This window comes from Scomber japonicus, chromosome 9 (assembly GCF_027409825.1).
Source record: "Scomber japonicus isolate fScoJap1 chromosome 9, fScoJap1.pri, whole genome shotgun sequence".
Taxonomy (NCBI): Eukaryota; Metazoa; Chordata; class Actinopteri; order Scombriformes; family Scombridae; genus Scomber; species Scomber japonicus.
Window position 1 is genome coordinate 673,538 of NC_070586.1, and position 20,000 is coordinate 693,537.

The 20,000-nt window shown below is 48.0% G+C and overlaps 1 protein-coding gene across 1 annotated transcript in view; it reads right to left on the reverse strand.

Annotated features, from left to right (window-relative positions):
* The window catches only part of snapc4 (small nuclear RNA activating complex, polypeptide 4), a gene marked incomplete at its 5' end in the record, with an annotated part of 25,540 nt that overhangs the window by 3,473 nt on the left and 2,067 nt on the right, over positions 1 to 20,000 (reverse strand). The window contains 13 exons of the mRNA XM_053324749.1: positions 1 to 1,781; positions 2,002 to 2,093; positions 2,259 to 2,353; positions 4,301 to 4,395; positions 6,161 to 6,267; positions 6,937 to 7,087; positions 7,347 to 7,511; positions 13,341 to 13,411; positions 13,639 to 13,742; positions 17,477 to 17,558; positions 17,788 to 17,872; positions 18,374 to 18,514; positions 19,749 to 19,879. The exon at positions 1 to 1,781 is cut by the window's left edge and continues 259 nt beyond it. Of these exons, the coding sequence (XP_053180724.1) occupies positions 1 to 1,781; positions 2,002 to 2,093; positions 2,259 to 2,353; positions 4,301 to 4,395; positions 6,161 to 6,267; positions 6,937 to 7,087; positions 7,347 to 7,511; positions 13,341 to 13,411; positions 13,639 to 13,742; positions 17,477 to 17,558; positions 17,788 to 17,872; positions 18,374 to 18,514; positions 19,749 to 19,879 (3,100 nt within the window). The remainder of the gene's footprint in view (positions 1,782 to 2,001; positions 2,094 to 2,258; positions 2,354 to 4,300; positions 4,396 to 6,160; positions 6,268 to 6,936; positions 7,088 to 7,346; positions 7,512 to 13,340; positions 13,412 to 13,638; positions 13,743 to 17,476; positions 17,559 to 17,787; positions 17,873 to 18,373; positions 18,515 to 19,748; positions 19,880 to 20,000) is intronic.

Consider the following 20,000-nt stretch of genomic DNA (forward strand, 5'->3'; position numbering starts at 1 on the left):
CTCTTCCTGTTCTGGATCACAGCAACAGAAGCGCCGCCCTCGTTCTGCTCCCCCCGCCTCCTCCGTTTCCTCCCTGGTTTCCTCCCTCTGGGCGAGGCTTTGGGAGGCGGGGCAGGGGAGGAGCTGGGGTCGATTGGGGTGGAGTTATGTTTAAGGAAGGTGTAGTCATGGTCATTAGGGACAGGAGTAGGTAGGATGGATGTGGAGGAGGGAGCATGCTGATTGGTTGGAAGGGAGGTGGGTGATGTTGGAGGTTCTGAAGGAGGTGCAAGAGAAGGAGGTGCAAGAGAAGGAGCTTCAGTTACGGTGGGAGGAGGGGGGTTGGTCAGGGAGGAGGGAACAGCCAGCTGATTGGTTACTGTAGAGCCAAAAGAAACAGGCTGATCAGACGAAGGGGGCGGGACTGGTTTTAAGGTTTGAGTCGAGGGTCCGACTTCTTTGTGGGAGGGGTTGGATGTGGCATTCAAGAGCATCGGGGCAACAGAGACAGGAGGGGCAGCAACAACCCCCCCAGGAGGGGGCGTGGCCAGGGAGGGGGTGGGGGGGGTGGGCTGGATGGAGGCGCCACAGGCTTGCTGAGGTTGAAGGACGGGAGGAGGCAGGAAGACGGTATGAACCGACAGAGGAACCATCTGAGGATGTGTGGTAGGGGGCATCTGAGGGCGAAAACCAGGAAGGTTCTGAGGTGTAGGTAGGAGGCGAGCAGGAGGAGGCGGCTGCAGTAGTACGAGCTGCTTCTGCGGTCGGACCTGCTTCTGCTGCACCAGCTGCAGATGCTCTGAGGCCAGTTTGTGCTTCTGGTCCAGGTCCTGCTGCATCATCCTCCTCTGCTGCAGCATTCCTGAGACTGTCTTTGGGTCCTTCAACCGTTCGGAAGGAGGGGACCGAGACAGCAGCACCACCCCTCTCCTCCTCTGCTCGATCATCTCCTTGCAGCCCACAGTGTCCACATTCAGGGTCTGCAGGAAGACCTGAAAGAAGACTGTGGAGGTGAGCTGGACCTTCTCCCCGTGCTCTCTCAGGGCATCGGCTACCGTCGGTCGAGCTATTGCTGGAATCAGCAGGTTGCCGATCCACGGCGTTATGGCAGCCTGCAGCTCGTAGCGCAGCACCGCGTCCGTCACCCGGCCCGGCTGGTTCCCCGCCTGTGACTTCTTTAAGCCGTTGGCCTGGTTGCACAGGAAGGTTCGCAGATGGTCAGGTGACACCATCATCATGGTGCTGCTGTCGTGGCGCTCCTCCCTCTGCAGCACTCGAGGCTTTGGGCCGATGATCACGGAGCGTCCGAACTGGCCCAGGATGGTTGACCTGACACGTTCTCCGGAGTGGTCGCCACTGGAGGACTGCAGGACCGCTGGCTGAAAGCTCAGGAAGGACGAATTCTGAGCTTTTTCTGCTGGAATCCAATCCTGCATAGGGGGGAAGGTGTACTGCTTTTCCTCCTTCTCCTTCTCAGTCCTCTCCACCTCCTCGATCCTCTCCACCTCCTCAGTCCTCTCCACCTCCTCAGTCCTCTCCACCTCCTCAGTTCTCTCCACCTCCTCAGTCCTCTCCACCTCCTCAGTCCTCTCCACTTCCACCACCTCCGTTTTCATCTTCTTTTTCTTCCTCTTTTTCTCGTCATCACTGTCCATGTACTCCACCATGATCTCCTCCTCCTCCTCCTCCTCCTCACTGCTGTCCTCCTCCTTGATTTTCACCAGTCGCCTCTTGATGTTCCTCTTGGCCTTCGTCTTCTTTGTCCCGTCTTTCCTCTCTGGACGTTTAGCTCTGGGTTTTTTCTGTTGGAGGAGAGAGAGTCGGTCACACACACATTCAGTTCTGATGTTTCTGGTTGTTTTGTTTTTTATGTGGATGCAGCTGAACGAGACTTCAGATTCAGATTCTCCTGGTGGACACTGAATGAATCACTAAATATGGTGATGAGCCAAATTAAGAAGCACTAAATCCAGTTATCTTTTGGTTCTGGCCTCCTACAGAGCAGAGGATCGGTGAGTTTACCTGAGCAGGTGGTCTCGTCAACTTCCTCCATTCTCTCAGACACTGAGCATCAAACCGGTTTGGGATCTCAGCCGCGATCTTTGCCCAGCGGCCTGAGACACATTTAACACAATAATATGAGGATGTGAGACATTTACAACGCGTTACAAAACAACATCTTTGGGCACACTCCATTTTATGTATTGATAACTTTGGAAATACATCTGAACACTAGTTTACCCATGATCCTCAGTACCAACACTCAGAAAGTGACCCACCAACTCCATGTTTCTCCACCAGCTGCACCAACAACTGTCGCTCATGTGCGTCAAAGCCTCCTCTCTTTGTTCCCACCTTCAAACTGTCAAGATATCTGCAAACACAAAACACACAAATTCATTCAACGCTGCAGCGACGGGCCGATAATAAACTACCAAGCACTGTTTACGATTGTGCCTCTTCCAGGAATCACAACGTCCCCTCACAGAGCTCCAACCTGGCGAGCGCCTGCAGACTCCACTGTCACTAGTCCTCTACCTCTGCCACTAGTCCTCTACCTCTGTCACTAGTCCTCTACCTCTGCCACTAGTCCTCTGTCACTAGTCCTCTGTCACTAGTCCTCTACCTCTATCACTAGTCCTCTGTCACTAGTCCTCAATCTCTGTCACTAGTCCTCTACCTCTGTCACTAGTCCTTCTACCTCTGTCACTAGTCCTCTACCTCTGTCACTAGTCCTTCTACCTCTGTCACTAGTCCTTCTACCTCTGTCACTAGTCCTTCTACCTCTGTCACTAGTCCTTCTACCTCTGTCGCTAGTCCTCTGTCACTAGTCCTCTACCTCTGTCACTAGTCCTTCTACCTCTGTCGCTAGTCCTCTGTCACTAGTCCTCTACCTCTGTCACTAGTCCTCTGTCACTAGTCCTCTGTCACTAGTCCTCTGTCACTAGTCCTTCTACCTCTGTCACTAGTCCTCTGTCACTAGTCCTCTACCTCTGTCACTAGTCCTCTGTCACTAGTCCTCTGTCACTAGTCCTCTGTCACTAGTCCTCTGTCACTAGTCCTCTACCTCTGTCACTAGTCCTCTACCTCTGTCACTAGTCCTCTGTCACTAGTCCTCAATCTCTGTCACTAGTCCTCTACCTCTGTCACTAGTCCTTCTACCTCTGTCACTAGTCCTCTACCTCTGTCACTAGTCCTTCTACCTCTGTCACTAGTCCTCTGTCACTAGTCCTCTGTCGCTAGTCCTCTGTCACTAGTCCTCTGTCGCTAGTCCTTCTACCTCTGTCACTAGTCCTTCTACCTCTGTCACTAGTCCTCTGTCACTAGTCTTCTACCTCTGTCACTAGTCCTCTGTCACTAGTCCTCTACCTCTGTCACTAGTCCTCTGACACTAGTCATCTACCTCTGTCACTAGTCCTCTGTCACTAGTCCTCTACCTCTGTCACTAGTCCTCTGTCACTAGTCCTCTGTCACTTGTCCTCTGTCACTAGTCCTCTGTCACTAGTCCTCTACCTCTGTCACTAGTCCTCTGTCACTAGTCCTCTATCACTAGTCCTCTGTCACTAGTCCTCTGTCACTAGTCCTCTGTCTCTAGTCCTCTGTCACTAGTCCTCTGTCACTAGTCCTCTGTCACTAGTCCTCTACCACTAGTCCTCTGTCACTAGTCCTCTACCTCTGTGACTAGTCCTTCTACCTCTATCACTAGTCCTCTACCTCTGTCACTAGTCCTCTGTCACTAGTCCTCTACCACTAGTCCTCTGTCACTAGTCCTCTACCTCTACCACTAGTCCTCTGTCACTAGTCCTCTATCTCTATCACTAGTCCTCTATCTCTATCACTAGTCCTCTGTCACTAGTCCTCTGTCACTAGTCCTCTGTCACTAGTCCTTCTACCTCTGTCACTAGTCCTCTACCTCTGTCACTAGTCCTTCTACCTCTGTCACTAGTCCTCTACCTCTGTCACTAGTCCTCTACCTCTGTCACTAGTCCTCTGTCACTAGTCCTCTGTCACTAGTCCTTCTACCTCTGTCACTAGTCCTCTACCTCTGTCACTAGTCCTCTACCTCTGTCACTAGTCCTTCTACCTCAGTCACTAGTCCTCTACCTCTGTCACTAGTCCTCTACCTCTGTCACTAGTCGTCTGTCACTAGTCCTCTGTCACTAGTCCTTCTGACTGCAGCATTAATCCTGACCAACCGACTGAGTGACTTTATGGCCTATCAGTGACCTACTTGGTTGTATCTAGTCTGTAAATATCATTAAACGTTATTGTGCTCGACTGCTTCTTGACTCAAATCCTCCGTCATCCAATCAGATCTCACCTGTCTCTGCAGGCGCTGTCAGTGCGTCCAGGAACCTCCAACCTGATCTTCCACCAGTTCTTCTCCCCATGACGATGGACAGCCTGCCGCAAGAGCTGAGAGAAGAAAAGACAAGGCCTCTTAAAACAGTCCTCCTGTACCTCAGTAATGTCCTCCACCTCTGTCACTAGTCCTTCTACCTCTGTCACTAGTCCTCTGTCACTAGTCCTCTGTCGCTAGTCCTCTACCTGTGTCACTAGTCCTCTACCTCTGTCACTAGTCCTTCTACCTCTGTCACTAGTCCTCTGTCACTAGTCCTTCTACCCCTGTCACTAGTCCTCTGTCACTAGTCCTTCTAGCTCTGTCACTAGTCCTTCTACCTCTGTCACTAGTCCTCTGTCACTAGTCCTTCTACCCCTGTCACTAGTCCTCTACCTGTGTCACTAGTCCTCTACCTCTGTCACTAGTCCTTCTACCTCTGTCACTAGTCCTCTGTCACTAGTCCTTCTACCTCTGTCACTAGTCCTCTGTCACTAGTCCTTCTACCCCTGTCACTAGTCCTCTACCTGTGTCACTAGTCCTCTACCTCTGTCACTAGTCCTTCTACCTCTGTCACTAGTCCTCTGTCACTAGTCCTTCTACCTCTGTCACTAGTCCTCTGTCACTAGTCCTTCTACCTCTGTCACTAGTCCTCTGTCACTAGTCCTTCTACCTCTGTCACTAGGCCTCTACCACTAGTCCTCTGTCACTAGTCCTCTGTCACTAGTCCTCTACCTCTATCACTAGTCCTCTGTCACTAGTCCTCTGTCGCTAGTCCTGTACCTGTGTCACTAGTCCTCTACCTCTGTCACTAGTCCTTCTACCTCTGTCACTAGTCCTCTGTCACTAGTCCTTCTACCCCTGTCACTAGTCCTCTGTCACTAGTCCTTCTAGCTCTGTCACTAGTCCTCTACCTCTGTCACTAGTCCTTCTACCTCTGTCACTAGTCCTCTACCTCTGTCACTAGTCCTCTGTCACTAGTCCTCTACCTGTGTCACTAGTCCTCTGTCACTAGTCCTTCTACCTCAGTCACTAGTCCTCTACCTCTGTCACTAGTCCTCTGTCACTAGTCCTTCTAGCTCTGTCACTAGTCCTCTACCTCTGTCACTAGTCCTTCTACTTCTGTCACTAGTCCTCTGTCACTAGTCCTCTACCTCTGTCACTAGTCCTCTGTCACTAGTCCTCTACCTGTGTCACTAGTCCTCTACCTCTGTCACTAGTCCTCTGTCACTAGGCCTCTGTCACTAGTCCTAAGTCCTCTGTCAATAGTACTCTACCTCTGTCACTAGTCCTAAGTCCTCTGTCACTAGTCCTCTACCTCTGTCACTAGTCCTCTACCTCTGTCACTAGTCCTCGTCACTAGTCCTCGTCACTAGTCCTTTGTCACTAGTCCTCGTCACTAGTCCTTTGTCACTAGTCCTCGTCACTAGTCCTCGTCACTAGTCCTTTGTCACTAGTCCTCGTCACTAGTCCTCTACTTCCATCACCAGCTCTCTGTCACTAGTCTTCTACCCCTGTCACTAGTCCTCTGTCACAAGTCCTCTACCTCTGTCACTAGTCCTCTACCTCTGTCACTAGTCCTCTACCTCTGTCACTAGTCCTCTGTCACTAGTCCTCTGTCACAAGTCCTCTACCTCTGTCACTAGTCCTCTGTCACTAGTCCTCTGTCACTAGTCCTCTGTCACTAGTCCTCTGTCACTAGTCCTCTACCTCTGTCACTAGTCCTCTGTCACTAGTCCTCTACCTCTGTCACTAGTCCTCTACCTCTGTCACTAGTCCTCTGTCACTAGTCCTCTGTCACTAGTCCTCTACCTCTGTCCTAGCCCTAACCCCCTTGCTTACCTCATCCTCATCCTTGGTCCATGGTCCTTTCTTCAGACTTGGATCCAAAACCTGGTTCCACCTGTAGCTCAGCTGTGAAGGGTCACGACCTTCCATGAAGTAACTCACTGCAAGATGGTAGAGAGAGACAGGTAGAGAGAGAGAGACAGGTAGAGAGAGAGACAGGTAGAGAGAGAGGGACAGGTAGAGAGAGACAGGTAGAGTGAGACGGGTAGAGACAGAAAGGTAGAGAGAGAGACAGGTAGAGAGAGACGGGTAGAGACAGACAGGTAGAGAGACAGACAGGTAGAGAGAGAGACAGGTAGAGAGAGACAGGTAGAGAGAGAGACAGGTATCAACATGTTATTGACCCTGACAGTATGATGTCATAGATGTCACAATGTGATGTCAGAGTGTGATGTCAGTGTGATGTTACAGTGTGATGTCACAGTCTGATGTCAGAGTGTGATGTCACAGTATGATGTCAAGGTGTGATGTCACAGTATGTTGTCAGCGTGTGATGTCACAGTGTGATGTCAGAGTGTGATGTCACAGTGTGATGTCAGAGTGTGATGTCACAGTGTGATGTCACAGTGTGATGTCACAGTGTGATGTCACAGTGTGATGTCAGTATGATGTCACAGTGTGATGTCAGTATGATGTCACAGTGTGATGTCAGTATGATGTCACAGTGTGATGTCAGAGTGTGATGTCAGAGTGTGATGTCAGAGTGTGATGTCAGTGTATGATGTCAGAGTGTGATGTCAGAGTGTGATGTCACAGTGTGATGTCATTACTCTGTGTGTAGGGAATGAAGTTTCCAATCCTCATCTTGTCCACTAGTTCTCTGAGCTGATCGTCTTCAGTCGGATTCCAACTGCTGCGTTTCAACGAGGTGGAGACGGACCGCTGGAAGGTCTGAAGACACATGAAGGCTGTCCTCCCAGTCTGAGAGACAGACAGGTCAGAGAGAGAGAGACAGGTCAGATAGAGAGACAGGTCAGAGAGAGAGACAGGTCAGACAGACAGGTCAGAGAGACAGGTCAGACAGACAGGTCAGAGACAGACAGGTCAGAGAGAGAGAGACAGGTCAGAGAGACAGGTCAGAGAGAGAGAGAGACAGGTCAGAGAGAGAGAGACAGGTCAGACAGACAGGTCAGAGAGAGAGACAGGTCAGACAGACAGGTCAGACAGACAGGTGTCTCACCCCCAGGTGCTGGGCGATGGCCTCCCAGTGCGTCTCCTCATGTTTCCTGCTGATCTCCTTCAGCTGCTGAACCTCCCCCTGACTCCATCGACTCTTAGTCACTGACGGGTGGAGAAAGTTCTGCCAGAAACAACGAAGGTCCTCCCCATCCCTCGTTCCTTCAAACTGAGGAGGAGAGGAGGAGAGGAGGAGGAGAGGAGGAGAGGAGAGGAGGGGAGGAGATCTTTCATGAGGTCACTTCAGGAACAACAGATATAAAAGAGTCCAGAGTTGGTGCTAGGTGAATAGGTGCATTTCCACTGCAGGAACTTCGGGGTAATTTTATGGGGCCGGTCCTGTTGGTGCGTGTCTCCACTGCAGGAACCTCCCCCACACACACACAGGGCCATTTACAGGAACCTTTACGGGGGCCAATGGAGTATCTACTCCAGGGTAAGTACTACTCCAGGGTAGATACTACTCCAGGGTAGGTAGTACTCCAGGGTAGGTAGTACTCCAGGGTAGGGACTACTCCAGGGTAGGGACTACTCCAGGGTAAGTACTACTCCAGGGTAGATACTACTCCAGGGTAGGTAGTACTCCAGGGTAGGTAGTACTCCAGGGTAGGGACTACTCCAGGGTAGCTACTCCAGGGTAGCTACTACTCCAGGGTAGGTGGTACTACTCCAGGGTAAGTACTACTCCAGGGTAGGGACTACTCCAGGGTAAGTACTACTCCAGGGTAGCTACTACTCCAGGGTAGGTAGTACTCCAGGGTAGGGACTACTCCAGGGTAGCTACTACTCCAGGGTAGGTACTACTCCAGGGTAAGTACTACTCCAGGGTAGCTACTACTCCAGGGTAGGGACTACTCCAGGGTAGGGACTACTCCAGGGTAGGGACTACTCCAGGGTAGGTACTACTCCAGGGTAGGTACTACTCCAGGGTAGGGACTACTCCAGGGTAGGGACTACTCCAGGGTAGGTACTACTCCAGGGTAGGGACTACTCCAGGGTAGGGACTACTCCAGGGTAGCTACTACTCCGGGGTAAGTACTACTCCGGGGTAAGTACTACTCCAGGGTGGGTAATACGCCAGGGTAAGTACTACTCCAGGGTAGGTAGTACTCCAGGGTAGGTACTACTCCAGGGTAGGTAGTACTCCAGGGTAGATACTACTTCAGGGTAAGTACTACTCCAGGGTAGGTACTACTCCAGGGTAAGTACTACTCCAGGGTAAGTACTACTCCAGGGTAGGTAGTACTCCAGGGTAGATACTACTCCAGGGTAGGTACTACTCCAGGGTAAGTACTACTCCAGGGTAGGTACTACTCCAGGGTAGGTAGTACTCCAGGGTAAGTACTACTCCAGGGTAAGTACTACTCCAGGGTAAGTACTACTCCAGGGTAGGTACTACTCCAGGGTAAGTACTACTCCAGGGTAAGTACTACTCCAGGGTAAGTACTACTCAAGGGTAGGTGGTACAACTCCAGGGTAAGTACTACTCAAGGGTAGGTGGTACTACTCCAGGGTAAGTACTACTCCAGGGTAGCTACTACTCCAGGGTAGGTACTCCAGGGTAGGGACTACTCCAGGGTAAGTACTACTCCAGGGTAGGTACTACTCCAGGGTAGGTACTACTCCAGGGTAGGTACTACTCCAGGGTAGGGACTACTCCAGGGTAGGTACTACTCCAGGGTAGGTGGTACAACTCCAGGGTAGCTACTACTCCAGGGTAGGGACTACTCCAGGGTAAGTACTACTCCAGGGTAGGTACTACTCCAGGGTAGGTAGTACTCCAGGGTAAGTACTACTCCAGGGTAGCTACTACTCCAGGGTAGGTACTACTCCAGGGTAGGTACTACTCCAGGGTAGGGACTACTCCAGGGTAGGTACTACTCCAGGGTAAGTACTACTCCAGGGTAGGTGGTACAACTCCAGGGTAGCTACTACTCCAGGGTAGGGACTACTCCAGGGTAAGTACTACTCCAGGGTAGGTACTACTCCAGGGTAGGGACTACTCCAGGGTAAGTACTACTCCAGGGTAGGTACTACTCCAGGGTAGGTACTACTCCAGGGTAAGTACTACTCCAGGGTAAGTACTACTCCAGGGTAGGTACTACTCCAGGGTAGGGACTACTCCAGGGTAAGTACTACTCCAGGGTAGGTACTACTCCAGGGTAGGTACTACTCCAGGGTAGGTACTACTCCAGGGTAAGTACTACTCCAGGGTAGGTACTACTCCAGGGTAGGGACTACTCCAGGGTAAGTACTACTCCAGGGTAAGTACTACTCCAGGGTAAGTACCACTCCAGGGTAGGTGGTACAACTCCAGGGTAGGGACTACTCCAGGGTAGGTACTACTCCAGGGTAAGTACTACTCCAGGGTAAGTACTACTCCAGGGTAGGGACTACTCCAGGGTAGGGACTACTCCAGGGTAGGTACTACTCCAGGGTAAGTACTACTCCAGGGTAGGTACTACTCCAGGGTAGGGACTACTCCAGGGTAGGTACTACTCCAGGGTAGGGACTACTCCAGGGTAGATACTACTCCAGGGTAGGTACTACTCCAGGGTAGCTACTACTCCAGGGTAGGTACTACTCCAGGGTAGGTACTACTCCAGGGTAGGGACTACTCCAGGGTAGGTACTACTCCAGGGTAAGTACTACTCCAGGGTAGGTGGTACAACTCCAGGGTAGCTACTACTCCAGGGTAGGGACTACTCCAGGGTAAGTACTACTCCAGGGTAGGTACTACTCCAGGGTAGGGACTACTCCAGGGTAGCTACTACTCCAGGGTAGGTACTACTCCAGGGTAGCTACTACTCCAGGGTAGCTACTACTCCAGGGTAGGTACTACTCCAGGGTAGCTACTACTCCAGGGTAAGTACTACTCCAGGGTAGGGACTACTCCAGGGTAGGTACTACTCCAGGGTAAGTACTACTCCAGGGTAAGTACTACTCCAGGGTAAGTACTACTCCAGGGTAGGTGGTACAACTCCAGGGTAGGGACTACTCCAGGGTAGGTACTACTCCAGGGTAAGTACTACTCCAGGGTAAGTACTACTCCAGGGTAGGGACTACTCCAGGGTAGGGACTACTCCAGGGTAGGTACTACTCCAGGGTAAGTACTACTCCAGGGTAGGTACTACTCCAGGGTAGGGACTACTCCAGGGTAGGTACTACTCCAGGGTAGGGACTACTCCAGGGTAGATACTACTCCAGGGTAGGTACTACTCCAGGGTAGCTACTACTCCAGGGTAGGTACTACTCCAGGGTAGGTACTACTCCAGGGTAGGGACTACTCCAGGGTAGGTACTACTCCAGGGTAAGTACTACTCCAGGGTAGGTGGTACAACTCCAGGGTAGCTACTACTCCAGGGTAGGGACTACTCCAGGGTAAGTACTACTCCAGGGTAGGTACTACTCCAGGGTAGGGACTACTCCAGGGTAGCTACTACTCCAGGGTAGGTACTACTCCAGGGTAGCTACTACTCCAGGGTAGCTACTACTCCAGGGTAGGTACTACTCCAGGGTAGCTACTACTCCAGGGTAAGTACTACTCCAGGGTAGGGACTACTCCAGGGTAGGTACTACTCCAGGGTAGGTGGTACAACTCCAGGGTAAGTACTACTCCAGGGTAAGTACTACTCCAGGGTAAGTACTACTCCAGGGTAGGTGGTACAACTCCAGGGTAGATACTACTCCAGGGTAGGGACTACTCCAGGGTAAGTACTACTCCAGGGTAGGGCTGGGCGATATGGACCAAAAGTCATATCCCGATATATTTAGGCTGAATATCGATATACGATATATATCCCGATATTTTTATTAGTGAGAGCAAATGTTTAGTCACAGTCAAAGCCAAATATGACATGTCACAATTAATTTGATTGAAACCAGCAGGATGAAATAATGCTCAGCTGTTCAAAGAACAATAAAATGTAAACATAAATACTGTATAACCACAGCAGTACGTTCTTTGAAATCAAAGCTCCATAAGGTGCACATTTAAATGAAAAATATAGCCCATCTTAAATAAAAATAGCCCATAAAGTAAAATAAATGTATTTATATGAGAAAAGCATCAACATTTTGACAACTATAAATGGCTTATTAAAATTGTATTTTATTAAAAGTAGTTGCGACTTTTTAAATCTGACTTGTTCCACAGTTGCAACAGGGATCACATCTTTAGCGATGCGATAAGTGACCGCTTTAGTTATAGTACACCACTCGTCACTTTTCTTTTCATATGGTACACTGCGGGAAAATGAAGCTTGCAGTGAGTTTTGTTTCGGGGCTGGAGCTTTTGAGGGTTGTGGATGGCTTGCAGCTCGGGCTTCTGCAGCGCGCAGTTTCACACACCCTTCGTACTGCAGTTTGTGCCACTGTTTTAGGTGGTGAAAAAGATTTGCAGTGCTTCCACCCCTGGCTGTAACTTGTTTATGTCACTCCCTACATATAACGTGATTTTGTTGCTCATCTGATACTTTGAATCCGAACCATCTCCATATTACTGAGCCACTACTTTTTCTTTTACCAACCAATTCGTCCTTCGTACGCTCCACAGACGGTGTTGCTTCCTCCAAGTTTGTTGAAAAGTGCCGGAGTGTGTGCTCCAGCCCCTCCCCCTCTGTGGGTGAAAGAGGAGGGGCGGGGGCGTGGGGAGCAGTGCAGTGCAGAGAGCTCCGGGTCAGCAGCTTGTTTGGAGCAAGGATCACAGCGCAAATTTGAAATATATATACGTATATCGATATATGCGATATGGTCCAATTCCATATCTCATTAAAAAATATATCGATATATTTTTTATATCGATATATCGCCCAGCCCTACTCCAGGGTAGGTACTACTACAGGGTAGGTGGTACTACTCCAGGGTAGGTACTACTCCAGGGTAGGGACTACTCCAGGGTAGGTACTACTCCAGGGTAGGGACTACTCCAGGGTAGGTACTCCGTTGGCCCTGAAAAGCTGCTAGGTGGGGCTCAAGGATAACCCGGCACTGATTGGCTAAACCTAGAGCAGCTCTGACGCCATCAGAAAGCACCAAAACAACCGGCAGCAGAAGGGGAGCATTAGCCTTGCAGAAATTAGCCTCGCAGACATTAGCCTCGCAGACATTAGCCTCGCAGACATTAGCCTAGCAGACATTAGCCTCGCAGACATTAGCCTCGCAGACATTAGCCTAGCAGACATTAGCCTCGCAGACATTAGCCTCGCAGACATTAGCCTAGCAGACATTAGCCTCGCAGACATTAGCCTCGCAGACATTAGCCTAGCAGACATTAGCCTCGCAGACATTAGCCTCGCAGACATTAGCCTCGCAGACATTAGCCTAGCAGACATTAGCCTCGCAGACATTAGCCTCGCAGACATTAGCGGTGACATTAATGGACCGATGATGAGGTGCAGGCACTGATTGCCGTCTATGATACCGAAGAGATTCAGAGGAGGTTTGTAATCGCACAACGATTACGTGGCGATCAAAACTCATGATGTCACCGAGGGGTCCTCACGACGTCACCGAGGGGTCCTCACGACGTCACCGAGGGGTCCTCACGACGTCACCGAGGCGTCCTCACGACGTCACCGAGGGGTCCTCACGACGTCACCGAGGGGTCCTCACGACGTCACCGAGGCGTCCTCACGACGTCACCGAGGGGTCCTCACGACGTCACCGAGGGGTCCTCACGACGTCACCGAGGGGTCCGACTCTGCAGTGGAGACACGGCCACTGAGAGGGCCGAGTGAGAGGATGGTCCCTGTAGAAGTCCCCCCCCCCCCCCCCCCCGCCCCTTTTACCAGGAACTCCTGCAGTGGAAACGCGGCTAATGTTAAGAGGGAGCGAGTTCCACACTGAGGGCCCTCAGCCCCCCCCCCCCGTCCACCCGCCCCGGGGTAGGGGGTGGACCAGGGTTAGGGTTGGTTAGTTAGGGTTAGTGTGTGTGTGTGTGTGTGTGTGTGTGTGTGTGTGTGTGTGTGTGTGTGTGTGTGTGTGTGTGTTATCTTACGTCAATATTAGAGATCTTCTGCCAGTCGTGGTCTTCATACCGATCACCAATCAGCTCGTCCTCCTTCCTCCCTCTGACCAATCAGAGACAGGGTTAGAACACACACACACACACAGTAACACACAGTAACACACACGCACACACACACACACACACACACAGCAACACACACACACACACACACACCCAGTAACACACACGCACACACACACACACACACACACACACACACACACACACACACACACACACACACACACACACACACACACAGTAACACACACACACACACACACACACCTGAGTAGCTCCATGTCTCTCTCCAAACTGTCGATCTGCTCTCTGAGCTGCTGCCCGTCTGTCTGATTCGCCGTCTTCAGCTTCTGAGTCAGATAGTCCACCCTGAGAGACAGACAGGTAGAGAGAGAGACAGGTGAGAGACAGACAGGTGAGAGACAGACAGGTAGAGAGACAGACAGGTGAGAGAGACAGGTAGAGAGAGAGACAGGTAGAGACAGACAGGTAGAGAGAGAGTACTTTTACTGTAATACTGCATACTACATCACTATAATACTGCAGTACTTTTACTGTAATACTGCATACTACATCACTCATAATACTGCAGTACTTTTACTGTAATACTGCATACTACATCACTATAATACTGCAGTACTTTTACTGTAATACTGCATACTACATCACTCATAATACTGCAGTACTTTTACTGTAATACTGCATACTACATCACTATAATACTGCAGTACTTTTACTGTAATACTGCATACTACATCACTCATAATACTGCAGTACTTTTACTGTAATACTGCATACTACATCACTATAATACTGCAGTACTTTTACTGTAATACTGCATACTACATCACTCATAATACTGCAGTACTTTTACTGTAATACTACATACTACATCACTATAATACTGCAGTACTTTTACTGTAATACTGCATACTACATCACTCATAATACTGCAGTACTTTTACTGTAATACTGCATACTACATCACTATAATACTGCAGTACTTTTACTGTAATACTACATACTACATCACTATAATACTGCAGTACTTTTACTGTAATACTGCATACTACATCACTATAATACTGCAGTACTTTTACTGTAATACTGCATACTACATCACTATAATACTGCAGTACTTTTACTGTAATACTGCATACTACATCACTATAATACTGCAGTACTTTTACTGTAATACTGCATACTACATCACTATAATACTGCAGTACTTTTACTGTAATACTGCATACTACATCACTATAATACTGCAGTACTTTTACTGTAATACTGCATACTACATCACTATAATACTGCAGTACTTTTACTGTAATACTACATACTACATCACTATAATACTGCAGTACTTTTACTGTAATACTGCATACTACATCACTATAATACTGCAGTACTTTTACTGTAATACTACATACTACATCACTATAATACTGCAGTACTTTTACTGTAATACTGCATACTACATCACTATAATACTGCAGTACTTTTACTGTAATACTGCAGTACTTTTACTATAATACTGCAGTACTTTTACTGTAATACTGCAGTACTTTTACTGTAATACTACATACTACATCACTATAATACTGCAGTACTTTTACTGTAATACTGCATACTACATCACTCATAATACTGCAGTACTTTTACTGTAATACTGCATACTACATCACTATAATACTGCAGTACTTTTACTGTAATACTGCATACTACATCACTATAATACTGCAGTACTTTTACTGTAATACTGCATACTACATCACTATAATACTGCAGTACTTTTACTGTAATACTGCATACTACATCACTATAATACTGCAGTACTTTTACTGTAATACTGCATACTACATCACTATAATACTGCAGTACTTTTACTGTAATACTGCATACTACATCACTATAATACTGCAGTACTTTTACTGTAATACTGCATACTACATCACTATAATACTGCAGTACTTTTACTGTAATACTGCATACTACATCACTATAATACTGCAGTACTTTTACTGTAATACTGTATACTACATCACTATAATACTGCAGTACTTTTACTGTAATACTGCATACTACATCACTATAATACTGCAGTACTTTTACTGTAATACTACATACTACATCACTATAATACTGCAGTACTTTTACTGTAATACTGCATACTACATCACTATAATACTGCAGTACTTTTACTGTAATACTGCATACTACATCACTATAATACTGCAGTACTTTTACTGTAATACTACATACTACATCACTATAATACTGCAGTACTTTTACTGTAATACTGCATACTACATCACTATAATACTGCAGTACTTTTACTGTAATACTGCATACTACATCACTATAATACTGCAGTACTTTTACTGTAATACTGCATACTACATCACTATAATACTGCAGTACTTTTACTGTAATACTACATACTACATCACTATAATACTGCAGTACTTTTACTGTAATACTGCATACTACATCACTATAATACTGCAGTACTTTTACTGTAATACTACATACTACATCACTATAATACTGCAGTACTTTTACTGTAATACTGCATACTACATCACTATAATACTGCAGTACTTTTACTGTAATACTGCAGTACTTTTACTATAATACTGCAGTACTTTTACTGTAATACTGCAGTACTTTTACTGTAATACTACATACTACATCACTATAATACTGCAGTACTTTTACTGTAATACTGCATACTACATCACTCATAATACTGCAGTACTTTTACTGTAATACTGCATACTACATCACTATAATACTGCAGTACTTTTACTGTAATACTGCATACTACATCACTATAATACTGCAGTACTTTTACTGTAATACTACATACTACATCACTATAATACTGCAGTACTTTTACTGTAATACTGCATACTACATCACTATAATACTGCAGTACTTTTACTGTAATACTGCATACTACATCACTATAATACTGCAGTACTTTTACTGTAATACTGCATACTACATCACTATAATACTGCAGTACTTTTACTGTAATACTGCATACTACATCACTATAATACTGCAGTACTTTTACTGTAATACTGCATACTACATCACTATAATACTGCAGTACTTTTACTGTAATACTACATACTACATCACTATAATACTGCAGTACTTTTACTGTAATACTGCATACTACATCACTATAATACTGCAGTACTTTTACTGTAATACTGCATACTACATCACTATAATACTGCAGTACTTTTACTGTAATACTACATACTACATCACTATAATACTGCAGTACTTTTACTGTAATACTGCATACTACATCACTATATACTGCAGTACTTTTACTGTAATACTGCATACTACATCACTATAATACTGCAGTACTTTTACTGTAATACTACATACTACATCACTATAATACTGCAGTACTTTTACTGTAATACTGCATACTACATCACTATAATACTGCAGTACTTTTACTGTAATACTGCATACTACATCACTATAATACTGCAGTACTTTTACTGTAATACTGCATACTACATCACTATAATACTGCAGTACTTTTACTGTAATACTACATACTACATCACTATAATACTGCAGTACTTTTACTGTAATACTGCATACTACATCACTATAATACTGCAGTACTTTTACTGTAATACTGCATACTACATCACTATAATACTGCAGTACTTTTACTGTAATACTACATACTACATCACTATAATACTGCAGTACTTTTACTGTAATACTGCATACTACATCACTATAATACTGCAGTACTTTTACTGTAATACTGCATACTACATCACTATAATACTGCAGTACTTTTACTGTAATACTGCATACTACATCACTATAATACTGCAGTACTTTTACTGTAATACTACATACTACATCACTATAATACTGCAGTACTTTTACTGTAATACTGCATACTACATCACTATAATACTGCAGTACTTTTACTGTAATACTGCATACTACATCACTATAATACTGCAGTACTTTTACTGTAATACTACATACTACATCACTATAATACTGCAGTACTTTTACTGTAATACTGCATACTACATCACTATAATACTGACTTGGACAGTTTGGGTTGGATCAGCCTCCTCAGACGGTCTCTGGTCACTGAGTGGATCAGCAGGTTCTTCTGCCAGCTCTCCCCTGGACAGGAAGTGAGACACAGGAAGTGAGACACGGGAAGTGAGACACAGGAAGTGAGACACAGGAAGTGAGACACGGGAAGTGAGACACAGGAAGTGAGACGCAGGAAGTGAGACACAGGAAGTGAGACACAGAAAGTGAGACACAGGAAGTGAGACGCAGGAAGTGAGACACAGGAAGTGAGACACAGGAAGTGAGACACAGGAAGTCTTGTCTGATTGGCTCTCACATCGTTTAACTTTCAGGCTCTTGTCGTCCAAGCAGCCCGTCATCCGGCTCGCCTTCTCCTTCGTCTCCTGATTGGGCGGAGGACCCTGTGACACACAGACACAGCTGCTGATTGGTCGGTCAGACAACGACAGCAGCATGGAGATCAGCTGACCCATAGATCAGCTGACCCACAGAGATCAGCTGACCCCCAGAGATCAGCTGACCCACAGAGATCAGCTGACCCAGAGATCAGCTGACAGCAGCATGGAGATCAGCTGACCCAGAGATCAGCTGACCCACAGAGATCAGCTGACCCACAGAGATCAGCTGACCCACAGAGATCAGCTGACCCACAGAGATCAGCTGACACAGAGATCAGCTGACCCACAGAGATCAGCTGACCCACAGAGATCAGCTGACCCAGAGATCAGCTGACCCACAGAGATCAGCTGACCCACAGAGATCAGCTGACCCACAGAGATCAGCTGACCCAGAGATCAGCTGACCCAGAGATCAGCTGACAGCAGCATGGAGATCAGCTGACCCACAGAGATCAGCTGACACAGAGAGATCAGCTGACCCACAGAGATCAGCTGACGTCTTACCAGTCCCGTCAGCTTGTCCTTGAAGTACGGTTTGAGGAAGCGGCCGAGGTACATGCTGATTGGCTTCTGGTAGGAGGTGGAGGCGGGCTGTTCATTAGAAGGCTCTTTGATTGGTCCAGACAACTGACACAGGAGCTCCTTCTGCAGGGAGACAGGATGACATCATCAGTACCGACCCGTCTGTGTGTCTGTACTGACCCGCTGTCTGTGTGTCTGTACTGACCCGTCTGTGTGTGTCTGTACTGACCCGCTGTGTGTGTGTGTGTACTGACCCACTGTCTGTGTGTGTCGGTACTGACCCGGTGTGTGTGTGTCGGTACTGACCCGTTGTGTGTCGGTACTGACCCGGTGTGTGTGTGTCTGTACTGACCCACTGTCTGTCTGTACTGACCCACTGTCTGTGTGTCAGTACTGACCCGCTGTGTGTGTGTCAGTACTGACCCGCTGTGTGTGTGTCTGTACTGACCCGCTGTGTGTCGGTACTGACCCGCTGTCTGTGTGTGTGTACTGACCCGCTGTGTGTCAGTACTGACCCGCTGTCTGTGTGTGTGTCGGTACTGACCCGCTGTCTGTGTGTGTGTACTGACCCGCTGTCTGTCTGTACTGACCCGCTGTCTGTGTGTCGGTACTGACCCGCTGTCTGTGTGTCGGTACTGACCCGCTGTCTGTGTGTCGGTACTGACCCGCTGTCTGTGTGTCAGTACTGACCCGCTGTCTGTGTGTCGGTACTGACCCGCTGTGTGTCTGTACTGACCCGCCGTCTGTGTGTCGGTACTGACCCGCTGTGTGTGTGTCTGTACTGACCCGCTGTGTGTCTGTACTGACCCGCTGTGTGTCTGTACTGACCCGCTGTCTGTATGTCAGTACTGACCCGTTGTCTGTATGTCAGTACTGACCCGCTGTGTGTCGGTACTGACCCGCTGTGTGTCTGTACTGACCCGCTGTGTGTGTGTACTGACCCGCTGTGTGTGTGTGTGTACTGACCCGCTGTCTGAGTGTCGGTACTGACCCGCTGTGTGTCTGTACTGACCCGCTGTCTGTGTGTCGGTACTGACCCGCTGTGTGTGTGTCTGTACTGACCCGCTGTCTGTGTGTCGGTACTGACCCGGTGTGTCGGTACTGACCCGGTGTGTGTCGGTAATGACCCGCTGTCTGTGTGTCAGTACTGACCCGCTGTGTGTCGGTACTGACCCGGTACTGACCTGGTACTGACCTGCTGTCTGTGTGTCGGTACTGACCCGGTACTGACCCGGTACTGACCCGGTACTGACCTGCTGTCTGTGTGTCGGTACTGACCCGCTGTGTGTCAGTACTGACCCGGTGTGTGTGTGTCGGTACTGACCCGGTACTGACCCGGTACTGACCCGGTACTGACCTGCTGTCTGTGGTTGTTGGTCAGTAGTGTCTCCAGCTGGTTGAGCGTCTCTTGAACGACCTGCTGGTAAACCATGTTCATCTGAAGACACGAGTCCACCGACAGGGACAGGCCTAGATCACTCTGCACACACACACACACACACACACACACACACACACACACACAGAGACAGACACACACACACACACACACATACACACACACACACACACACACACACACACACACACACACACAGAGACAGACACA